This window comes from Engystomops pustulosus, chromosome 4 (genome assembly GCF_040894005.1).
Source record: "Engystomops pustulosus chromosome 4, aEngPut4.maternal, whole genome shotgun sequence".
Classification (NCBI taxonomy): Eukaryota; Metazoa; Chordata; class Amphibia; order Anura; family Leptodactylidae; genus Engystomops; species Engystomops pustulosus.
In genome coordinates this window covers 52,638,211-52,662,168 of record NC_092414.1, presented here as the reverse complement: position 1 = coordinate 52,662,168, position 23,958 = coordinate 52,638,211, and the positions used below count along the sequence as shown (strand labels likewise).

The 23,958-nt window shown below is 39.7% G+C and overlaps 1 protein-coding gene across 2 annotated transcripts in view; it reads right to left on the bottom strand.

The window, feature by feature from the left end:
* LCP2 (lymphocyte cytosolic protein 2) overlaps window positions 1-20,003 on the bottom strand; it is a 47,989-nt gene extending 27,986 nt beyond the window's left edge. The window contains exons 1-5 of one of the 2 annotated variants that reach the window (XM_072145912.1): window positions 19,582-20,003; window positions 18,933-18,995; window positions 8,380-8,426; window positions 2,878-2,943; window positions 944-987 (exon numbers count right to left, since the gene is read on the bottom strand). In XM_072145912.1, the coding sequence (XP_072002013.1) occupies window positions 944-987; window positions 2,878-2,943; window positions 8,380-8,426; window positions 18,933-18,995; window positions 19,582-19,659 (298 nt within the window). In that variant the 5' untranslated portion in view covers window positions 19,660-20,003. Of the gene's footprint in view, window positions 1-943; window positions 988-2,877; window positions 2,944-8,379; window positions 8,427-11,137; window positions 11,216-18,932; window positions 18,996-19,581 lie in introns of those variants that run through there. The other variant, XM_072145913.1, reaches the window with a different exon arrangement.
* Window positions 20,004-23,958: the final 3,955 nt, after the last annotated feature.

Here is a 23,958-nt window from a genome sequence, read left to right as displayed (position 1 = left end):
TTTAAGTCATAAAACAATTACTTCTAGTTACTGCTATAAAGGTGGTTCTCAAGTTCATGATGCATGGCAGGTAATTTCTCAAATGTTGTTGACAACATTGTCATTGTTGTTAGCTATTTTTGTTGAAAAAAGTTATGTGGTATCTTCCAAGGACCAGATTTTTCATTTTTAATAATTATTATCCCCAAAACACAAAACATTGTATTTTAACGGAAACCTACCATTTAGAATGGTAGGGGTAAGCTGTAAGTACCGAGCACCAGCTCAGGGTGAGCTGGTGCCGGTACTTACTTTCGTTAGTGTTATAAACCGCGGTATTGCGGTTTTAACACTTTTTAAACTTTAGAGCAGGAGGGGCTTCGGCGCTGCGTGCGCACGATCGTGCGCGCGACTAAATAGGAATTAGCGGAAATGTCGGTACTTACAGCTTACCCCTGCCATTCTAAATGGAAGGTTTCCTTTAAAGAGGTTCTACTTTCATTCTCTCATTGAGTGTATTTCTTATAGATGTACACATCTAAAATGGGAACATAATCTCTGAACCTATGCTTACAGTACTTTCAGCACATACTGTATTTTTCCTTCACAGGTTTGTAATGTTAAACTTTACCAGTAACAAGGCCACTCAGACTGCTAAACTCTGGGGTGTGGGAAGGCGCAAATATCAGTCGGTGTCATTATATCATATAAAGTACATTACATTGTGCTGCTGTTATACATGAAAAAAGATTCTACTACAAGAACTGCAAACACTGCAGTAATTTTTAGGAAAGCCTGTTGCCAGATACAGCCAGTGGAGGTGTTATCATTTAGTCCTATGACTGTATGATGGAAAAGAGGGGATTTGGATATCCCCCCGAAAAAATACTTTTACATAAAAGCATACACAAAGCACTCAGCAAAATGTGACCATAAGACCTTGAAATATTGTTCTTACTCTTACTTGTATCATGACTTCCAGTTGCATAACCTCTCTGTGTTTCTGACCTGTAAAAGGCAAAGAAATGCATTTTTCTGTGAACACAACAGCCATCCAGATATGTACGTTTAGAAACTACCCCGTTCCTCATGAAGTTGCAATTTTGTTGTCTTGATGTATTGTTGTCTAGATGTATTGTATAGATTCTCTGTCATTCCTCTTCAACATTTATGTATAAACTGACAACTGTGTGATACCATTCATTTTGATAATGAGGAATGTCCTTAGACACTCCTTGAACATTATCATAGTTTTATGGACATGGACTTTCATCAAGAAGAAAATAATAAGGGGACTGGTGACATTGAGATGAAAACTCATTTATGAGGATCAATAACAGATTACTTGCACAGCATCCAAGGGAACAGATGATCCTGCCCTAGATGTATGTCACACCTTTTTTGCTCAGGGACTGGCTGTAAACATAATTTTTTTCCAGGGACCGGTGGGTGGAGGGGATGCGGTCTGGTCTCATAGTTTTGTAGTAAAAAATGTATATTTGCATGCCTCACCATAACTCCGTGTGCCTAGTTTATATTGTACCATTTCCTAGAAGAAGCACCCCCCCCACTTATATTGTTCCCCTTCCTGCAGCATGCCCCTCCCATGTCTCCTTTCCTGCAGCATGTCCGCTGCAATGTCTCCTTTCCTGCATCATGCCTTCCTCCCATGTCCCCTTTCCTTTAGCTGCTTCCACCCTCTGCTTCCAATGTTCCCTTTCCAGCCAAACTCTGTAAAAAAAAAATACTCACATTCTTCATTCCCCTGCAGCAGTCTTCTCTTCCATCACTTCTCTTGCACATTAAAGCAAGGTTCTATTGTCGGTAGACATGATGGGATGACATCATGATGCTCTCCATCAATAGATGGAAATAGCATGGGAATTAAGGAAGCGAAGACTGCTACAGGGGAGCAGGGAAAGTGAGTATTTTTTTGTTTGTTTTTAAAGAGGACAGATCCGGCCCGGTATCATGTGTTACACGGCCCTTTCTTGTGCCGCAAACTGGTGGTTGGGGACAGTGTCGGACTGGCCCACCAGAGTACCAGAGGATCCTCCGGTGGGCCCTGGCTCAACCCAATACTGAACCCCAGAGGTCCATCAGAAAACAACACAATTTGAAGGCTGCTAGAGTATATTTCCTGGGGGATAATGAAGTGTGGGCCCCCAGATAGATTTCCTCTGGTGGGCCTAAGGAAACCCAGTCCGACACTGGTTGGGGATCACTGATATAGAGCATTACAGAACATGTAATACCACATTGTAGTGTAGAGAGTCACTATCATGCAGAAACACAATGTGGGGGATTTATCATGACTGGATGCATTGTGCTCTAGTCTTGCAGTGTATACTAAGAAGTTGTGTATTGGGCACACGATCATGTGCTTATCTGAACACTATGCAAGGTACGGCCTGATGCCAAGGTCTGCTATAGCCCGTGCCAACTAAAGCAAATGCGGTAGACCTGGGAATCCATACCCCAGTTCATTTCCCGCTCTTCCACACCCCCTACCCATATACTTAGTGTAAGGGTGGCATAGAAGGACTACAAAATCTAAATTTCTGGCTGTTCCATGATAAATTCCCGTTAAGGAATGGAATTCAGTCATAAAAATGTTTTATCAGTGAAATGTCCATTATCATTAGCTTTGGCATGCTGGTAACCTTTGCTAAAAAAATCAGTGATGTACAATAGACCTATGGAGTAGATCTTATCGGTATCAGAGGCAGCTAGTCACGTTGAGTCCTCCCATGTGTCCATATTTCATTCATTTATATTATTCTGTATATAGTCTGCAATTCTAATGAGGGTTCATGTTTCATCAGAAGCTGTTACTCACCACAAATCTAAGTTCTCAGTAGCACCAAAGGTAAGTGTACTTTAAAGAATAGAACGTACCTTAATGGGAATAATCCTTTCTTTTCTTCCTTTTTCATGATTTGTTGTTGAATTCTTATAAGCATTCTAAAAAAAAGAGATGAGATTGTTGAAGGACATGTCCAAGTTGGGAATCACTTTCTTTTAGTCCTTATGGATTCTTCACACACTAATTTGTATATTTTTAAAGGACATCTACCACCAGGATGAAGGTGTGTAAACCAAGCACACTGACATACTGATATGTGCTCCCTCTAGCAGAATCTGCTCTTCTTTTAGCTTCTTATGCCCTGTTTTTTTTTTAAGTTTTTTAAACTATGCAAATGAGCCTGAGGGGCTTAAGGCTCCATAGGTGTTAATGGAGCCAGGAGCCCCTTATTTGCACAATTTTTAATTCTTAAAAACAAGGGCATAAGAAGCATAAAGAAGGCCAAATGCTGCCAGAGGGGTTACATACCAGCATGTAAGTGTGCTTGATTTACAATCCTTCATCCTGGTAGTAGATGGCCAATACAGTAAAAATATTATGGGCCACATTTATTAATCTGGCTGCACCAGTTATCTGTCTACCATTGGACTGAAAAGAACATGCAAACTGCTTGTGTTTATAAAGTGCCTGTGCCAGTATTGTGTCACTTCTGAACTGTGTCCTCCATAGCACAAAATTCTGCACCTTAAGATGTCTTACGCTGCCAATTACAGAGAATTGTACCAGGAAGTGGGCACCATCTTTTTTTTGGTGCACCTTTAACATACAGCGTGTATGTTAAAGGTGCACCAAAAAAAAGATGGTGCCCACTTCCTTAGCAGTCCAGAGGGCACCAGATAATTGTAGACTGTGCAAGTATTCAATAATCTGGTGCACTTTAGTGAGGCAAACTGCAGATAGTCCAGTTTGCCTCACTAATGATAAATCTGGACAGAATTATGTCCTAGTTTGCACTTAAAAACTGTCTGAACCACATTTATAAAGGGTTACACATTTATAAAGGGTGTGACCTGTGAAAAGGGGGCATGGTCTCACGCCAAAAAGTTAGTGCGCCAGATATACTGCTATCCCGACAGAATTGTGTCCTCATTTTCTGGCGTAAAGTAAGCAAACTAATAAGACCACTGATTGGCCACATAGGGTCCTGTCACTGGTGATACTTCTGGCAGGTAGTGAGCATTAGTGAAAGGCCTTCTGCGTTAGAAATAGAAGAAGGTAAATAAACTTTATTTTTGTTCCTTACACCTGCTTGGTTTTCCAGAGTTCCTAGAAAACCCCTTTAAAGGAAATCTACCATTTGCTTTTATGCATTATGAACCAAACATACCTTGAGAATGCTTTAGCGACACTGATTTAGAAACATATCGTGTTTAATCCCTGAACTGAGTCATTTTGCTGAAAAAACATTTAAATTGTCTCCTCTTACCCTAATTATGCACTGAAAGGCAGAAGTAATCAATCGCTACACCAGCCCCCATCTGCTGTGTATGAGTCATCCAGCTCAGGTTAATTAGTACTGTCTGGACAGTTTTGTGTAATGTGTTTATGTACAGAAGCAAGTCTGCACCCAGATTTCCCAAGATCCTGTTGTTTTTTTTAGCAAAACCACTTGTATCAGGTATTTCCTGCCATTTGATAGACACAAATGGCAACTGATGAGGTAAAAGACATTTCTGAACCAGTAAACTTTGCTTTAAATTTGTAGAAAACGTTGCAGGCTTTTAATAGATGTATATTGGTAAATTATTAAATATCTTATCCACCACACATTCTAAGAAACTTGATGTACAGTGGCCAACCCTTTAAAATGCTAGCTGGGGTCTAACATTGTCCACCATCATCTTGTTGCGGGTGACAAACAGTAGCACCAAAGTGCCACCTATTATTTGTAAAGAATTTCAGCATCACGGTAACTGAACGCAGTGTCACCTGTTTCTGCATTCTGCTTCTTCATGGCCTTTTCCTATGCTGGCTGCTATCCCTGACCAGTCTTGTTTTCGAGCAGCAGCACTCACTCTGGTGCTGTTCAGCAGATTACAAAGCAGGAGAAATACAGAAAAATACTGATATGTAGACATTAGCGGGAAGAAGTGTAAAGTGGAGTAAATCAGCAAAAGTTGTGCAGATATGGCCCTAAATGTCTCCTATGACATTTCTGCAACAATCAAACACCAAACCCACTGCATAACTATGATACATTTCCCCCACTACAAATGTAGAATCAATTATAAGCACATCTTTATCTAAGGGGGGGGGCTCTTCAGACTCTTCCAGCAGGGTTCTTGTTAGTACTGCAGTTTTGATGTACTTTCAACAGAAGGAAATTCTTATCAACAAACATTTTGTTCTGTTACACAATAACTTGTTCTGACATTTTTCTTGTGTGGTTTGTACATCCTTCCTCGTCTAGAAACAAAAGAACGTTTGCTGCACTAGTTATGTATTGGCCACATTTCAGCAACATACAATAACATTTGTATCGGGGTTAGACAAGGCAGGGTCGGCCATGGTGACACTGCAGCTGTTCCTGAATCCACAGTAGCAGTTAAGATGCTGCAGACACAGAACCCACAGCACATGAAATATTTTTTAAAAGCCAATATTCCAAAATTCCAATATGTAACCCATAGACCCAGTTTCAGCGTTCTGCATCAAAGCTGAAACTGGGTCTATGGGTTAAATATTGGAATTTTGCAGTTGGAAAATTAAATGTCTTTTAACCAAGGTATTATTTAAAACATATATTTAAAAAAAATTCTCATTATCTAAATTTTAGTAAAAATTAATATATCCGGCAAATCTCAACCTGGTCACTAGGCTTTAAAATAGACTGACACTTTCTAATTCTGTGGGGTAGTCTATCCAGTAGTCACATCACAGGCAGTATTACAATAGAAGATAACACCTCTACAGAATACAAAATTATTGCCTAAACTCCTGACAATAGATGAAGCCATCTTCTATTCAAAAAGCTTGACTAGAAGGTTCTCTAAAGACCTCCATGAGTCGGCCCCAGTGCATTGATGGCTACTATAAGGTGTATCGCCAAATGCTGCTACTAGAGCTTAAAATTAAAACAAGTTAGAAATAGTAATATCTTCTTTTATCTAGTTTAATAAGTAAAAATAAAAATTGGCTACACATTCCTTTTAAATACTAAAAGAAATAAGGGTATAGCTAAATTAATAAATATAGCTATCATACGTATGTCAGCTGAAGAACTTTGTGTGTATAACAATGCTGAGTGTATTTCTGTATGTGTACAGAAGCCCTGATTGTGTTCCTGTGTGTACAGCAGTGTTGAGTGTGTCCCTGTGTGTTTATACTAGTGCTGAGTGTGTCCCTGTGTGTATAGCAGTGTGGAGTGTGTTCATGTGTGTATGTAGTAATAATGAGTGTTTTCATATGTGTGTAGAGCACTTATGAGTATGTCCCGGTGTGTGTATAACAATGCTGAGTGTGTTCATGTGTGTTTATAGTAGTGTTGAGTATGTTCCTGTGTGTGTATAGCAGTGCTGAGTGTGTTCCTGTGTGTTTATAGTAGTGCTGAGTGTGTCCCTGTGTGTATATCAGTGTGGAGTGTATTCATGTGTGTATATAGTAATAATGAGTGTTTTCATATGTGTGTAGAGCACTTATGAGTATGTCCCTGTGTGTGTATAGCAGTGCAGAGTGTGTTCATGTGTGTTTATAGTAGTGTTGAGTATGTTCCTGTGTGTGTATAGCAGTAATGAGTGTGTCCATGTTTGTTTATAGTTGTGATGAGTGTGTCCCAGTGTGTATAGCAGTGTGGAGTGTGTTCACATGTGTTTATAGTAGTGCTGAGTGTAGTCATGTGTGTTTATAGCAGTGATGATTGTGTTTCTGTTTGTTAGTGGCGTAATTAGAAGCTGATGGGCCCCAGTGCACAGTCTGCGCTAGGCCCCCCACTATAATGTATGGTTTATAGTAATTGTCTTCTCATAAGGTGAAAGTGACACCATAAGGGCCCCCTAAACCTCTTGGGCCCGGGTGCGACCGCAACCTCTGCACCCCCTCAAGTTACGCCCCTGTTTATAGCGGAGTGTGTTCATGTGTGTGTATGTATAGCAGTGAAGAGTGTATTCACGTGTGTTTATAGCAGTGATGACTGTTTATTTTCAGTTATTGTGTGTAAACAGATTTTTTAATTGGTGTAAAATAAATGTTACCTTTTTTTTTTTTTGAAAAATGTTTTTCAGTATATGTCATTTTGGACCTGCATCGCCTATCCACCCATTTGTTTAATTCTCTACTTCTTGGGCAGTGCATTGATTAATAGTCCCTAGGCCTAGGGGACGCTGTATCCCAAATATGGACAAACATGACCAGTGCAAATTAAGACACATGCTCTCCTGACTGTACCTGACAACAGGGCTTCCTTTTTTTCTTTCCATAGTATAGTACAGTGGTGGCAAACCTATGGCACGGGTGCCAGAGGTGGCACTCAGAGCCCTTTCTGTGGGCACTCAGGAATTGCCACAATTTCACCAAACAGGACCACATCCATCAAATCTTCCTGCAGTCCCAGGCAACTTAAAGGATGCTGCTCTCAATGCTATTTTAAAGCGACACTTTACTGACTATTTTAAACTGCAGGAGAAGTAAGAAGGTGTTGACTAAACTGCATTGTCTTTGGAGGTCATCCTGCTGGACCCACCATTCTTCCTGGAGAGAAAGCTACAATGATGGTCTGAATTTGCCCACCTTCTTTCAACTGTATTGGTGGCCTTAGGAGAGCCAATACAATTGGATGATGTTGAAGAACAGGTAGCAATAGGTAGCCATGTTGGCACTTCATGGTAAATATGTGGATTTTGGTTGTAAATTGGGCACTCGGTCTCTAAAAGGTTCGCCATCACTGGTATAGTATGTTTTTATGTGTCTTTTATTTATTTGTTTAACATACTATTTTACAAAGTATCTTTTTTTGTTTATGTTTTGTTTAGTCCATCTAAAGGACTTTAGTCACTTGAATTGGACACTGTATTACTTGTGTAGCACCGTGTTATATTTTGTTAATGTAAACATGTTACTCCAGAAACAAGATATTGAAAGACTTCCTTATCATGAGACTGGGCTTTCAAACATCAGTATTGCTAAACTCTCTTAACTGATCAGGAAGAAGTTTTCCATAAGACTCTTGTCTGTGACAACACTATAGATCCAGGTGAAAACAATGTCTATTGTGCCTTTCATTCAATTTATAGCCAAAGATGTATTGCAACAGATTAGTTATTATTTAAGGCTTTTCGTACATTTTTTGGCACAATGACATGATAGACATGATATGTCTATTATGTCTTGGAAATATTGTAAAATATGTACACTACAAAAATAATAATAATAATTCATATCAATCATATCCTATTTTGCTCAACAAAATGAAAGGGTTTAACTTCTCCATTTTTTACTTTACAGCCCCAGTCTATTTAAATATAACTATACATCTAATACATTACATACACATGTTTTAGCACCTCCAGTGTGTTTTTTATAGAGTGCTTTATACTTACGGTACTCTTGTTTTGGGGAATTTCTGCATATCGTTTTCAGACATTTCCTGTAAATACATAAATTTATACCATTCCGTTAAATTGGTACACAATTTTAAAATTTTTTTGCTATAAAAGTGTCTTCACTATCTGAAGCAATATCTCATTCATGTCAGGTCATTCACAACCAATGTTACGGTATAACAATGAAATCTGTATGTACTGTTAGTACATCTTCTTATGGTATAGGCCACGTCTAGCTGATCTGTTGTCAAGTTATAAGACACTTAGAGGGTTATTTATCATACCCCAGTACTTGTTCGATAGTCCAGCTGCTGCTCTGTCCCAGTCGGATATGTCCTGTACAAGTCCACCCCACAGCGGCTGCGCACCCCTTCACACCCCTCCATGCCCCCCTGGTGCAAAGGTGGCGTAGTAGGGAAAATAATTGAATGTGGTAGCAATAAACTGGCGCAGAAGCCCTAATAAATATCCCCCTCAGACTTAAATCTCACAGGAAGGTTTTAACCTCTTTAGGACCAAGCCACTTTAGGGCTTCCGGAACAAGCAGGTCTTTTTTAAAATCTGCCCTGTATCAGTATAAGGAGTTATAACCTTCAAATGCTTTAACATATCCAGGTTATTTTGAGATTGTTTTCTCATCACACATTGTACTTCAAATTAGTGGAAATATTTTGATGATATCTTTTGGGTTTAATTATGAAAAATATGACTTTGAGAGGCCTAATTGTTAACTTTTTAGGCGTTTTACAGGGGTAAAAACAAATTGGAGGTGAAATTTTGGACAATACATTAATTTTGGCCCGAAATTAAAAATTCAACAGATTAAAGGACAAAAAGCTCCACGAAGTTGAAACCCGAGTATGCAGATAGCCCATATGTGTTGGTAAACTGCTGAATGGGCACACAGGCATAGAATGGAGGGAGCGCCATTCAGAGCAAAGTTGCATTATCACATTTTAAAGGCAACAAAATGTTTATTTTATTGTAACGTGGACATATGGGAGATTATTATTTCCGGGATAAGATCCACTTTTCAGTTGAGTCATTTAGGGGGGTTCAATGGTTAATAGATGAGATTCTATTAATTTTTACGATTTTACGATTTTTTTTGGTAAGAATAAGAAAAACATTAATTCTGGTTTAGGGTTTTTAGTTTTTTTCTTTGTAGGCAGTTCACTGTACCAGAAAAATAATATGTTATCTTTATTCTATAGGTCACCACAATTACGGACCCATTTATATAGCTTTTTTATGGTTGCCTTGTTTTAAGCAATCTAGAACTTATTTGTTGAGAAATTTGCTTATTTTTGCCCCACCATGTTCTAAAAGGCATACAATTTAAATTTGGTTGTATACAGAGCTGTATTAGGGCTTATTTTTAGTGGGACAAGCTGTACTTTTGTTTGGTATGTTGGGGTAAATGTTACTTTTTTATCACATTTTATCCTTTTTTTAAGGCGGTTGGATGTGAAAATATCATTTTTGCAGCTTTTTTAACAGTTGAAACGGACATTGTGATACCCAAAATGTAGTGTTTTTAGTGATTTTCACTTTTTTAATGTAAAATTAGATTTTTTTTTTTTACTGTTTCACTTTGTCCTAGGGTGGGACAAGAACAAGTGATCATTTGATCACTTGTTCAATGTAATATATTGCAATACTAATGTATTGCAGTATACAGGCGGTCCCCTACTTAAGGACACCCGACTTACAGACGACCCATACTTAAAAACAGACCCTTCTGCCCACTGTAACCTCTTATGAAGCTCTCTGAAAGCTTTACTATAGTTCCAGACTGCAATGATCAGCTGTAAAGTGTCTGTAATGAAGCTTTATTAATAATTCTTGGTCCAATTTCAGCAAAAAATTTAGAAACTCCAATTTTCACAGGGACAAAAAATTTTTTTTGTCTAGATCAACAATTATAAAATATACAGTTTCGACTTATGTACAAATTCAACTTAAGAATAAACCTATGGACCCTATCTTGTATGTAACCTGGGAACTGCCTGTATAACTTTAGTCAGCCTATGCATTCTGTGTGAGATCATGCTGAAAGGACAGAGGATGCCGACCTGCGATCGCTGAGACGTACATGTACGACGTACATGCAGGTTCCAATGCGTTAAGGGGTTAATGTGGTTTGTGAGAGAATGACAGCATGAGGAAACGTGAGGAAAGTGTATTGGAAATGTTTAACTTTTCATTACACAAGCAATATCAATTATTTGTTCAAAGTGGACACACCCAATAAATCTGAATAATGACATTCAAACTAAATAAATGAAACATTCCCTTTCATAGGAATTCCCCAATCTTAATTACAACTTCTAAAATATTAATCATTTTTGAATAACTGTGGGGAATGCCGTTGTTTAACATCCTCTTTTTTAAGCTAAAACAAACATTGAAAATGAAGAAGGGATATAAATATATTTACATAAGTATGATTTTAAAAATAGATGGTGGCTCCTGTGTAGTACTATGCAGGCAGAGAACCTTCTGGTTCCTGCATAGCAGAGCACCCTATTGCTCCCAAAATCTTCTCTCAGGGGCTACTTTTATTAAGAAAAAACAAACAAATTGAAAGCTTATTGAATAGTAATGTTTGAATGTTAGGATCTGGGTTCTACCACTGAGACCCGTGACCGGTGCCAGTACCAATCAAGGGTGTCAGGGATGGCTCCAGGTTTCAGAAGACCAATGGGCAGAAGAGCCTCAGTGGGCCTCTTTGCAATTATGTCAGGATCCGAACCTGTGCTCTGGTGCCTGGTTCTCTGTCTCCTTGCATGCTGAGCCACTCAGCTAGTTGAAGAGTTGTCTGCTGGACTATGGTGCTGAACCTACTTGCAAGACCCGCCACCTGTTTCTCCTGATTAGTACCGCCCTGAGTTTACCTTGATTGGTCTGCCTATATATACGTGCCTCTGACACTTCCTGTTTGTGTTAGTATTGTGTTCAGTTTACTGAGTACAGCCTGTACACCCAGGAGACCTCCTTGCTGGAGATCTACTTCTAGTTTCTCAGAACATTACCTTTGCTGACTGCAAGTTATCTATACTGCACCTTCAGCTCCTGAGATATACCGGATTATTTCTCTGGTCTCTACACTCCTGTTCAAGACTGCTACTGCAGCCCCTGTGGGCTATCTGTGTACTGCCTCCAGTCTCCTCTGGACTCTTACCTGACTACTGGACTCCTGCTCCCGTCCCACTAGTATCGTGACACATTAACTCATGTGGTGAACTCAATACAGTCCCCTTTTCCCTAAAATATTCTCTAGTTTATCATCTCAAAACTGTCTCCTCATGTTTATTTTATATACTGCCGCATCATAGTTTAATTATATACAGCCTCCTCATGGGTTGTATTATATACAGCCCCTCTTACCCCCATGGATTCATTGCATACAGCCCCTCTCAGCTCAGGTCCTGCCAGGGCTCCCATCCGGATCCTCTGCTGGCAGCCACACAGCGCCTTTAGAGTAGAGAAACAGGCTGGGTCCTGCAGTGCCCCCAGCAGCTCTGGGCCCCACACTTACTGAGGTGCTGGTGCCAGCGCTAGCAGGTATTAGCCTCAGCCATGCACACATGAGCACTAACATGCTGGCATGACTGTGCAACACCCCTGCCAATGCATAGACTAGGTGGTTGTTGCGAATAGCGCCCTCTCCTTGTCAGGACTATCTGGTGAGTCTGTGCAACTCATTCAGAAGCTACTGCTGGGTAAACTTAGTTATTGCAACTTGAAGCCACTGCCTGGTAAGGCAAGAGTTAAGCATGTGAAATGTTGTTATCCAATGATATTCCTTGTACTATTGTAAAGCAAGCTGGAAGCTGATTGGAGAGTGCTGCCACCTCACTAGTGGAGTATAAAATCCCCTTGTGGGCAGGAGCACATGGTCAGACTGCAGTATGGCAGTATATGGGGACTTTCCTCCTCATTCATTACAATGTGCTGATAGCACATTGCAATTAAAGGGTTAAAACAAGACAGCCTCGGGTCTTCGGAAGACCAGAGGCTGTCATGGCAATGGATCGCCAATCCCCGATGACATCACAGTGAGCGTCGATCCTCGGCAAGGTGTTGGCGCCCATCCGTGAATTCACGGTGGACGGTCAGGAACCGGTTAATAAAATTTATTTAATCTTAATATGTGAACGTGCACAAAGGGTTAATAAGAAAATAAAACCCATATATTGTTAAGTAATTTCAGTATTGGTGCACGGAGGGGCTGAAAAGGAAAGGAGTGCCTTTGAGCTATTGGAATGCAGATTTCGCAGAAATAGATATTAGGTGCCAGTGAGGTTGTGTTTGTAGGCAGATGTTAACTTTTACCAAAATTAAACTGTATTTTCTATTCAGTGGAAACAGTGCAGACATAAAGGTGCACATTTACTGAGGACTTTGTGCCAGTTTTCTTGGACTTTGCACTTTCTTTTATTTGCTAACTGCTTGCATATGTATTTGAGATATGTCCGTGTCACGGGTGCTCCTGCGACCCACATCTCGAGTCGAAGACGCAACTGCGCCCATCACCGTGGCGGCAGTCAGGCCTCACTTACCTCTCCCCGCTCCTGCTCCAATCCCGGCATCCAAGCGTGCGCATCCCCGCTCCCTATGGCACGCATGCTCCGGGAGTGTACCTCAACCTTGGCTGGTAGAAAGCTAGATATGAAAGATTGCTAGCCCTGCCATTCTGCTGTCCCCCACATTTCTTGTCGAGCTCCCAGCTCAGCTGTGTACTGTGGATGATGTGCACTGATATATACATATTATGCTCTACAATTCGCAGTATAACATGTATATAATGGTGCACATCTTCCATTCATTAGTGTGGCAAGTCGGATGGCCAGGCCCTATGACACCGTGGGCCCCATAGCAGCTGCTATGGCGGCTAATCCTGTTGTTATGCCCCTGGGTAAAACCTAAGTGGAAACTGTTGCAGCTTTCTGCTATTTGGAGACTGACAAGGAGACTACTTTGAGACTTTTCTATGCCAAAAAAAGCCCATGAAAATCGATGATAAATAACCCCCAATGATTCTGGCTCCCAGGATTTACCAAGGCCTTCCTGCTCCTTGAGGCGAGAAATAGACCCACCGCAAACCCAACCATACTCTGAATGTAAGAAAAAAAGAAACTTTGAGTTATAGCATTTCTCAGTAATATCTGTACATTGAATAAACAAATACTGAGTTGTCCCTAGTGCAATGATTATAAGTTTGCAATTTTCATATAAGCATTCTAGATAAGCCACACTTTTGGGTGGTAATTTATTTTTCTACTCATTGGAAAAATAGACGTTGTTTAACTTATTGCCACAAGGAAGGAAATGAGTGGTTTCTTATCTGACATTATATATAGTTTAGAGAACGTGCCACAAAAGGCAAAGTTTTCTGACTCTGACTCTCTTTTCTGATGACTTAGAAGCCTTTGAGTCTTTCTTTAGTGATATAGTTATCAGATATTTTAGAAAAAGACTTCCTAAACTGTTCCTTAAGGAACCACACCACCTGGAACATGGTCCTGTCTGGGAGTTGGTGATGTCATTGAAGTGTAGCTATTAATTTTGTGTTGAAATATAGTGACGCATAAGTAGAAAGTTGTTTCCCAAAACACTGCATTAAATTAAACTTAAAGCTTAAATTTTGATATTATATATTTTTTTTTCATAAATCAACAGCTCTTGGGGCGTCGACCAACTCTGCCTATTATTTTGATTACCTATATCCAGCAGGCTATCCTCCTCAGTTTAACCTATTTCTGAAGTAGCTGCCTCCCCTGGCTGTTCTTATAAGTCTTGTGAAAGTATCTTATAAACATCTCTACAGACTCACAAGTCTGGAGGGAGGAGGGTCATGTGTCAGTGCTCTTGGCACTATTGTCACAAGCACAGGTCTCAGCACTTGTGGTAATAATGCATGTCTCGTTTTAATCCATTCATTACTATGTGCTATTTGCACATTCTAATGAATGAGGAGGAAAATCCCCCTGTAGTATGGCAGTATATGGTAGGATCAATCAGACAACCTAGGGTTAAAGTACCCCAGGGGGTCTAAAAAAACTGTAATAAAAAAAAGTAAAAAGAAAAATTATATTAAGAAAACCTAAAAATTAAAATCACCCCCCTTTCCGTAGAAGTCATATAAATATAAATAAACTGTACAAATCATAAACACATTAGGTATTGCCACGTCCGAAAATGCCTGATCTATCAAAATATAATAACTGTTTTTCACTGCGTTTAACCCTGATTACCCTCTGTGATAATAACGGCGTGTGCACCAGACTCTAAACATATATGGGGCTATGAGAGATATCAAAAACTGGGGGCTGTGGGGGAGATCATATAAACAGGGCTGTGAAATTCGATTATATACTGAGGAGGATTACACTGTTGTCTGTGAGGGACATCAGATACTGGAGCTATAAGGGGCATTATATAGTATGCTGAGGGCTGTGGGGGACATTACATGCAGGGAGCTGTCCGGAACATTATATACTGGGATCTGTGAGGGACACTATTTTGTGGGCTGTGGGGGACATTATATACTGAGTCCTGTGCAGGCTATTATATACTGGGGGCTGTGGGGGATATTATATAGTGAGGAATGTGGGGGAACATTATATACTGGGGCAATAATTGCCACATACAATGTAATAATTGCCACATACAATGTAGGTCCTACATGTCATTTTAGGTTTATTATTTTAAATGTATTATTTTATATTATTTTCAGGAGGGCTTTACGTGTAGGTCTATAAAAGTATTTGAGGGAGAGAGTTACGGTTACCAACAAGATAACAATGTTGGGGGATCACAATGTAGGGTAATATAAGTTGTCTGTGTAGTGAACTCCACTGGGAGAACACTTGGCTGGAAGAGTAGACGTGGTGATGCCGGGCCTAAAGGAAAATATTGAGGATATGTCACCTCCAGTCACTGAATGTAACAAGTAGCCGTTTCTCCTGTGCTTTCTGTAGTTGTATATGCCAGGTACAGTTGTTTTTGGCACAAGCGCATGTTATAGGGGTTATGTAAAGGCATGGAGTGGAAAGGAGTGGAAACTACTGAAAATTTAGTACATATGCAGGCCCGTGCATAAATACATATGGCATATCTTACAAACCTAGCAAAGCCCCTGCCCTGTCAGCTAAAGGAAATGAGTGACAGGCCATTTTGTACCTCAATATCAATTGGGGTCATATATAACTAGAGAATTATAATTTCAGGAAAAATTTGATTTGTAACGAATCTGAAGTTTACAGTGATTCGTGGGATCGAATTATTATTATTTTTTTTAATTGTAGTGTTCCGATCTAGCACCAATCGCGGATGTTACCGGAAAGCCTTTGCTGCAATATGCAACAAAGACTCACCGTCTATGGAGAAGGCTCAGCCCGTGAGCTCTCTCCATGCACCCGCACCCGGCATGTGATGTACCGTTACGTCCCATGCCGTGATTTGATTAGATTCGGTCAAATCGAATTTTGATAAATTCGCCCATCTCTATATATAACATTTATAATCACTCTCTCTCACAAAAACTCTCTTTATAGGAAACCTACAATCAGAATTGACCTATTAAAGTACACCTGATGGTAGGTTCCCACTTGCATTGTAAACCCTAATCTATATTAAATGAATCCTAAAATACTATCTACACTAAATTACAGTTTATCTAACTAATATGCTAATTTCTGGCAGAGGTTGATCAAAAGCCAGTGATCAAAAGCTCGCACACTCCTAAAAATTGTAGCATTGAAAACATCATCAAAAGTCGCAAAATATAACACCACCCACAGCTCTGTAGACCAAAGTATGAAAAAGTTATTAGCGCCAGAAGCGGCAAAATGAAGAATTTTATTTTTTGTACAGGTTATAATTTTTGTACATGTATGAAAACAAGCCCATATACAGCTCTTCACATGGAAAAATAAAAAAGTTATAGATTTTTAAAGGTGGGGTGTGAAAAATGAAAATGCAGAAAATGAAAAGGGTCTGGTCCTTAAAGGGTTAACGACAGGTTTTTTTCATTCATTTTTCGCTCTCCACCTTCAAAAAGCCATAACTTTTTCATGATTCTGTGTACAGAGATGTTTGAGGCCTTATTTTGTGTATAAAATATGTTATTTCCCATTGACATTATTTATTATTCCATGCGGTTTACTGAGGCGCTGGAAAAAAATTCCAAATGTGAAATTGGAAAAAAAATGCATTTGCATAACTTTGTTGTGTATTCAGTTTTAACGACTTTCAATATGCGATTCAAATAACACCTCTGCTTTATTCTTTGGTTCGGTACGATCATGGTGATACCAAATTTATACAGGTTGTATTGTGTTTTAATACTTTTTAAAAATTAAACTAATGTGTATGAAAAAAAATGTTCTGCAATCTTCTGATGCTTTAGACCAGTGATGGCTAACCTATGGCACTAGTGCCAGAGGTGGCACTCAGAGCCCTTTCTGTGGGCACTCAGGCCATCACCAGAGGTGACTCCAGGTATCTTCCTGCAGTCCCAGACAGCCCAGGACTTGCTGTGCAGAGGTATTTTAAAGTGACAGGACTGCCTGGGACTATTTTCTGCTTTATTGGTGTCCTCAGGTGCTGGTATCAATGAAAACTGTGACAGAGAAAGGAGTATAAATCACAAATTAAATTTCTGTGTTGGCACTTTGCGATAAATAAACGGGTCTTTGTTGTAGTTTGGGCACTTGGCCTCTAAAACGTTTGCCATCACTGCTTTAGACCTTTTTCATACTTTGATGCACAGAGCTGTGTGATGTGTAATTTCTTTGCCAAAATGAGCCAACATTTTCATTGCTATCATTTTGAGGACTGTGTGACCTTTTGATCACTTTTTAATACATTTTTAATAAGGTGTAAAATGTTGTAAAAGCAGCGTTTTGGACATTTGGGCGCTATTTTCCATTATGGGGAGTTCGCTGACGTAAATAACTGTTTCTATATTTTGATAGATCGGGCATTTTGAGACGCGGCAATACCTAATGTGTTTGTGATTTTTACTGTTTATTATGTTTTATATCAGTTCTAGGGAAAGGGAGGGGATTAGAATTTTTTATTATTTTTTAAAACTTTTTTTTTTTACTATTTTTTTAAACCCTCTAACTTATTTTAAGCCTAGATGAGCTGATCCTTCCTACCACATACTGCAATACTACTGCATTTTTACACAGTATACATTACAATAAGGCTGTACTCACACAACTGTCGAGGGGGGTGTATGTACGGCAGCAAGCCGTACACGGGGAAAAGATAGGATATGTCCTTTCTTTCCCCTTGTTACAGCGCTGTGCGCCGTGCATCACAATGGATAGGGGAGGGGTCACCACTCCTACTCTCCGTTGCGACAAACTGATGCCCGGCATATATTCGTGTGAATGTAGTCTAAGCCACTGGCTCACTGTAACACAATAGCAGATGCCATGCAGCCTCGGATCTGACAACCGATGGCCGATCCCGAACAAAGATGGCAGTGCTCATTAGCAGCTTTTAAATGCCATCCCCACTAGTGGTAACGGAAGGGTTAACATATTATATATATATATATATATTGCGGCATTATTAAAGTAGTGATACCAAATATAGGAACTTTTTATTTAATTTGATATTTTTTATCATAATGAAATTTTTTTATGGAATATAGAAAATTTGAAGTTTCATTTTTATTTTTCGATATACTTTTTAGAAAAAAGTTTTAGACTATTTTATTTTGTTCTAGGAGACTATAAGGTGCAATGCTATGTATACCTATGTATTCACATTCATGCTATGGTATTACACTTTAGTAGGTCATGAAGATGACAGCCAGTATATTAGGGTCTAACGTAGAGTCTACGTTAAACAGGGGCTGGCTATGTGCTGGTGGAGGAGGGGTGCTGAATACCATCTGGGGGAGGGGAATTGTAATGAAGTTCTCTTCCTGATGGAATGGATCGTACTAGATGTCTCTAATGTGTCACCAACTGACTACTAGTGTGTGGGGCAGCGTCAGCCTGGGTAGTATAAGCCGGTGAAGTATAAGCCGGTGTAGTATAAGCCGGTGTAGTATAAGCCTCTGTAGTATAAGCCTCTGTAGTATAAGCCTCTCTAGTATAAGCCGGTGACACAGTGTGAGGAAGTTTACAGTTTTCCTCAGCCTGTTCAGTGGTAGGCCGCTGGGGGGATGGGAACAATAACAACCTGTCTAAGCTCCATCCAAATAAGGCAGACCCAATAAATACCCTTCTTGAAGATAACAATCGGACTGCCTCTGGGCAATGGGGGAGATTAGGCTACATAGAAAGTGACCTGGAGCCCAGCATCAGGTCTTCAGAGCTACTACCGGCATATACATTTACTATAAGGTCTTCCTGATGTAGCTGTGTAGTAACTGATGCAGATGTAACTTATTTAGCCTAAGAGTGCAGTCACAATCATACAAATAATAATAAGTATGTTAACCAGCAGTGACATATTGTAGATTAGGAAAAAGTGTTTATATTTAAACATTTTATAGTTACAGAAGGTAGGTAACTGCTTACCAAAAACCTTTTCCCATCAATTGCTTGCTTTCTGACCAACTTTTCACAATCCTTTAGGTTGCACTGGAAAAGATATATTATTTAGGTATCATAGTGATAGCAGAAAAAGTGTAAAACAACAACTGTATTCTTTTTGTAGTGATGGTTTATACAAACACATATTATTACATTTTCACATTTACAATTGCTACATTTTAAAGGTAAATTGGCTAAAATCATTTACTGATTTAACTTTGTAATATACTCCCAATCTACTAAAGGCATTATGACCTGATACAACGGATATGTTTCACAGCTCAGGGTACAAGCCATACTTTTTATCAGTAATACAGCAACTTTGAAAGTCTAGCACAACATAAGTGACTGTAAAGAAGAAAAAGCGAAAACACTACCAACGTCTTGTACTGCGGATGCAGAGGGTGCTTGCAGTTTGTTAATCCAGGTCAATGATCCAGCAATGACAAGTAGCACAGCACACATTGGCAGTGTGAACTAAAAGGTGTCTTTATTTAAGGTATTTGGGTGAATAAAAACGCCTTATTGTTCACATTGCGGTTTTTCTATTTGCCAAATATGTGACTATAGTCAGAAAACGTAAGTAAACTGATCTTATTCTATATAATATTCATCTCATTAGTAAGCCACTTACCACACGGAAATAATCAGTGAGGTCCTCAGGACTCCAGGAGCGGACCTCCGTGCATGAAGGCACCTTTCGAAAATCCATTTGTTGCTGTTTTTTGCACAAAGAAGATCAGTACATAATCTATAGTATGTTCCTATGCTACAATTCTCTTTGCGTGATCCGGTAATCCAGTAGCACCATGAAAAGAGCCTAAAGTTCTCCCGGGAATAAACTTGTAAAAAATGTTTTAATCGGACAGACAGCAGCTAGCTGACACATCTTCTACAAAAGTGACACCATCCTCCACAGTTCTCAGAAAAAGCCAGCAGCACATTTCCTTTACCACTTCCTCATTTGCAGCATGAACTACAAGTAAAGAAGTTTCTTTATATGTGTAATTTGTTGAACTAGAAGAACTACAGTTTTGCTAATCTTGATGTACTCAGAGATGTAACTAGGCTTTTTTTTTACCTTTGCCTCAGTTCTCAGGCATATAAATACATAAAAGACCCTCCCTGAACAACTAGCACCAACATCACATGTCTCGGTGTAGCCCACTGAGATGTAGTATAGAATTGTATAGACAGGGGGCCCTGAGTGCTAAACACCAGAACCTCCACTGACTGCTCGGGTGGAGACAAGCCGCTCACAGCACATTTTGGTGGTCACTTTCAATATTCCACACACAAAGGAGACACAATTCACTTTAGGAACCTGTTAAGGCTATTTGGGACGCTGAACCCCAGATCTTAAGCACTTTAAAGGACACCTACCACCAGGATGAAGGATTGTAAAGCATGCACACTTACTTGCTGGTGTGTGCCCAGGGGTGCACCAAGCCTTTCTGCTGCCTGAGGCGAGCTATAAAAAGACGCCCCCCCCCACTCCATATATGTAATATATAAAGGAGTGTCAGGACCAGACCCAATCATATTGGTTTAATGTGAAAATAAAGCAATGCAAAATACATAGAGCTTCCCATTGTACTATATTATAAACAGAGTGAGCTACCACAAAGAACAAAATAAATACAACAATCCGCCATATAATATAAAATCAATACAGCGTGCCGCCATATACCATATAATAAATACAGCGTGCCGCCATATACCATATAATACATACAGTGTGCCTCCATATACCATATAATACATACAGCGTGCAGCCATATACCATATAATACATACAGCATGCCCCCATATACCATATAATACATACAGCGTGCCACTATATACCATATAATACATACAGCGTGCCACTATATACCATATAATACATACAGTGTGCCGCCATATACCATATAATACATACAGCGTGCCACTATATACCATATAATACATACAGTGTGCTGCCATATACCATATAATACATACAGTGTGCCCCCATATACCATATAATACATACAGTGTGCCCCCATATACCATATAATACACACAGCGTGCCCCCATATACCATATAATACATACAGTGTGCCGCCATATACCATATAATACATACAGCGTGCCACTATATACCATATAGTACATACAGCGTGCCGCCATATACCATATAATACATACAGCGTGCCGCCATATACCATACAATACATACAGCGTGCCGCCATATACCATATAATACATACAGCGTGCCGCCATATACCATATAATACATACACTGTGCCGCCATATACCATATAATACATACAGCGTGCCCCCATATACCATATAATACATACAGTGTGCCGCCATATACCATATAATACATACAGTGTGCCGCCATATACCATATAATACATACAGCGTGCCGCCATATACCATATAATACATACAGCGTGCCGCCATATACCATACAATACATACAGCGTGCCGCCATATACCATATAATACATACAGCGTGCCGCCATATACCATATAATACATACAGCGTGCCCCCATATACCATATAATACATACAGTGTGCCGCCATATACCATATAATACATACAGTGTGCCTCCATATACCATATAATACATACAGTGTGCCGCCATATACCATATAATACACACAGTGTGCCGCCATATACCATATAATACATACAGCGTGCCCCCATATACCATATAATACATACAGCGTGCTGCCATATACCATATAATACATACAGCGTGCCGCCATATACCATATAATACATACAGCGTGCCTCCATATACCATATAATACATACAGCGTGCCGCCATATACCATACAATACATACAGTGTGCCCCCATATACCATATAATACATACAGCGTGCCGCCATATACCATATAATACATACAGCGTGCCCCCATATACCATATAATACATACAGCGTGCCTCCATATACCATATAATACATACAGCGTGCCCCCATATACCATATAATACATACAGTGTGCCGCCATATACCATATAATACATACAGCGTGCCCCCATATACCATATAATACATACAGCGTGCCCCCATATACCATATAATACATACAGCATGCCGCCATATACCATATAATACATACAGCGTGCCCCCATATACCATATAATACATACAGCGTGCCCCCATATACCATATAATACATACAGCGTGCCCCCATATACCATATAATACATACAGCGTGCCCCCATATACCATATAATAAATACAGCATGCCGCCATATACCATATAATACATAGAGTGCCGCCATATACCATATAATACATACAGCGTGCCGCCATATACCATATAATACATACAGCGTGCCGCCATATACCATATAATACATACAGCATGCCGCCATATACCATATAATACATACAGCGTGCCGCCATATACCATATAATACATACACTGTGCCGCCATATACCATATAATACATACAGCGTGCCCCCATATACCATATAATACATACAGCGTGCCCCCATATACCATATAATACATACAGCGTGCCCCCATATACCATATAATACATACAGCGTGCCCCCATATACCATATAATAAATACAGCATGCCGCCATATACCATATAATACATAGAGTGCCGCCATATACCATATAATACATACAGCGTGCCGCCATATACCATATAATACATACAGCGTGCCGCCATATACCATATAATACATAGAGTGCCGCCATATACCATATAATACATACAGCATGCCGCCATATACCATATAATACATACAGTGTGCCGCCATATACCATATAATACATACAGCATGCCGCCATATACCATATAATACATACAGCGTGCCGCCATATACCATATAATACATAGAGTGCCCCCATATACCATATAATACATACAGCATGCCGCCATATACCATATAATACATACAGCGTGCCGCCATATACCATATAATACATACAGCGTGCTGCCATATACCATATAATACATACAGCGTGCCCCCATATACCATATAATACATACAGCGTGCCGCCATATACCATATAATACATACACTGTGCCGCCATATACCATATAATACATACAGCGTGCCCCCGTATATCCCATATAATACATACAGTGTGCCCCCATATACCATATAATACACACAGCGTGCCGCCATATGCCATATAATACATACAGCATGCCCCCATATACCATATAATACATACAGCGTGCCACCATATACCATATAATACATACAGCGTGCCCCATATACCATATAATACATACAGCGTGCCCCCATATACCATATAATACATACAGTGTGCCGCCATATACCATATAATACATACAGCGTGCCCCCGTATATCCCATATAATACATACAGTGTGCCCCCATATACCATATAATACATACAGCGTGCTGCCACATACCATATAATACATACAGCGTGCCGCCATATACCATATAATACATACAGTGTGCCCCCATATACCATATAATACATACAGCGTGCCCCCATATACCATATAATACATACAGCGTGCCCCCATATACCATATAATACATACAGCGTGCCCCCATATACCATATAATACATACAGCGTGCCGCCATATACCATATAATACACACAGCGTGCTGCCATATACCATATAATACATACAGCCTGCCGCAATATACCATATAATACATACAGCGTGCCCCCATATACCATATAATACATACAGTGTGCCGCCATATACCATATAATACATACAGCGTGCCACCATATACCATATAATACATACACTGTGCCGCCATATACCATATAATACATACAGTGTGCCTCCATATACCATATAATACATACAGCGTGCCCCCATATACCATATAATACATACAGCGTGCCCCCATATACCATATAATACATACAGCGTACCACCATATACCATATAATAAATACAGCGTGCCCCCATATACCATATAATACATACAGCGTGCCCCCATATACCATATAATACATACAGCGTGCCCCCATATACCATATAATACATACAGCGTGCCGCCATATACCATATAATA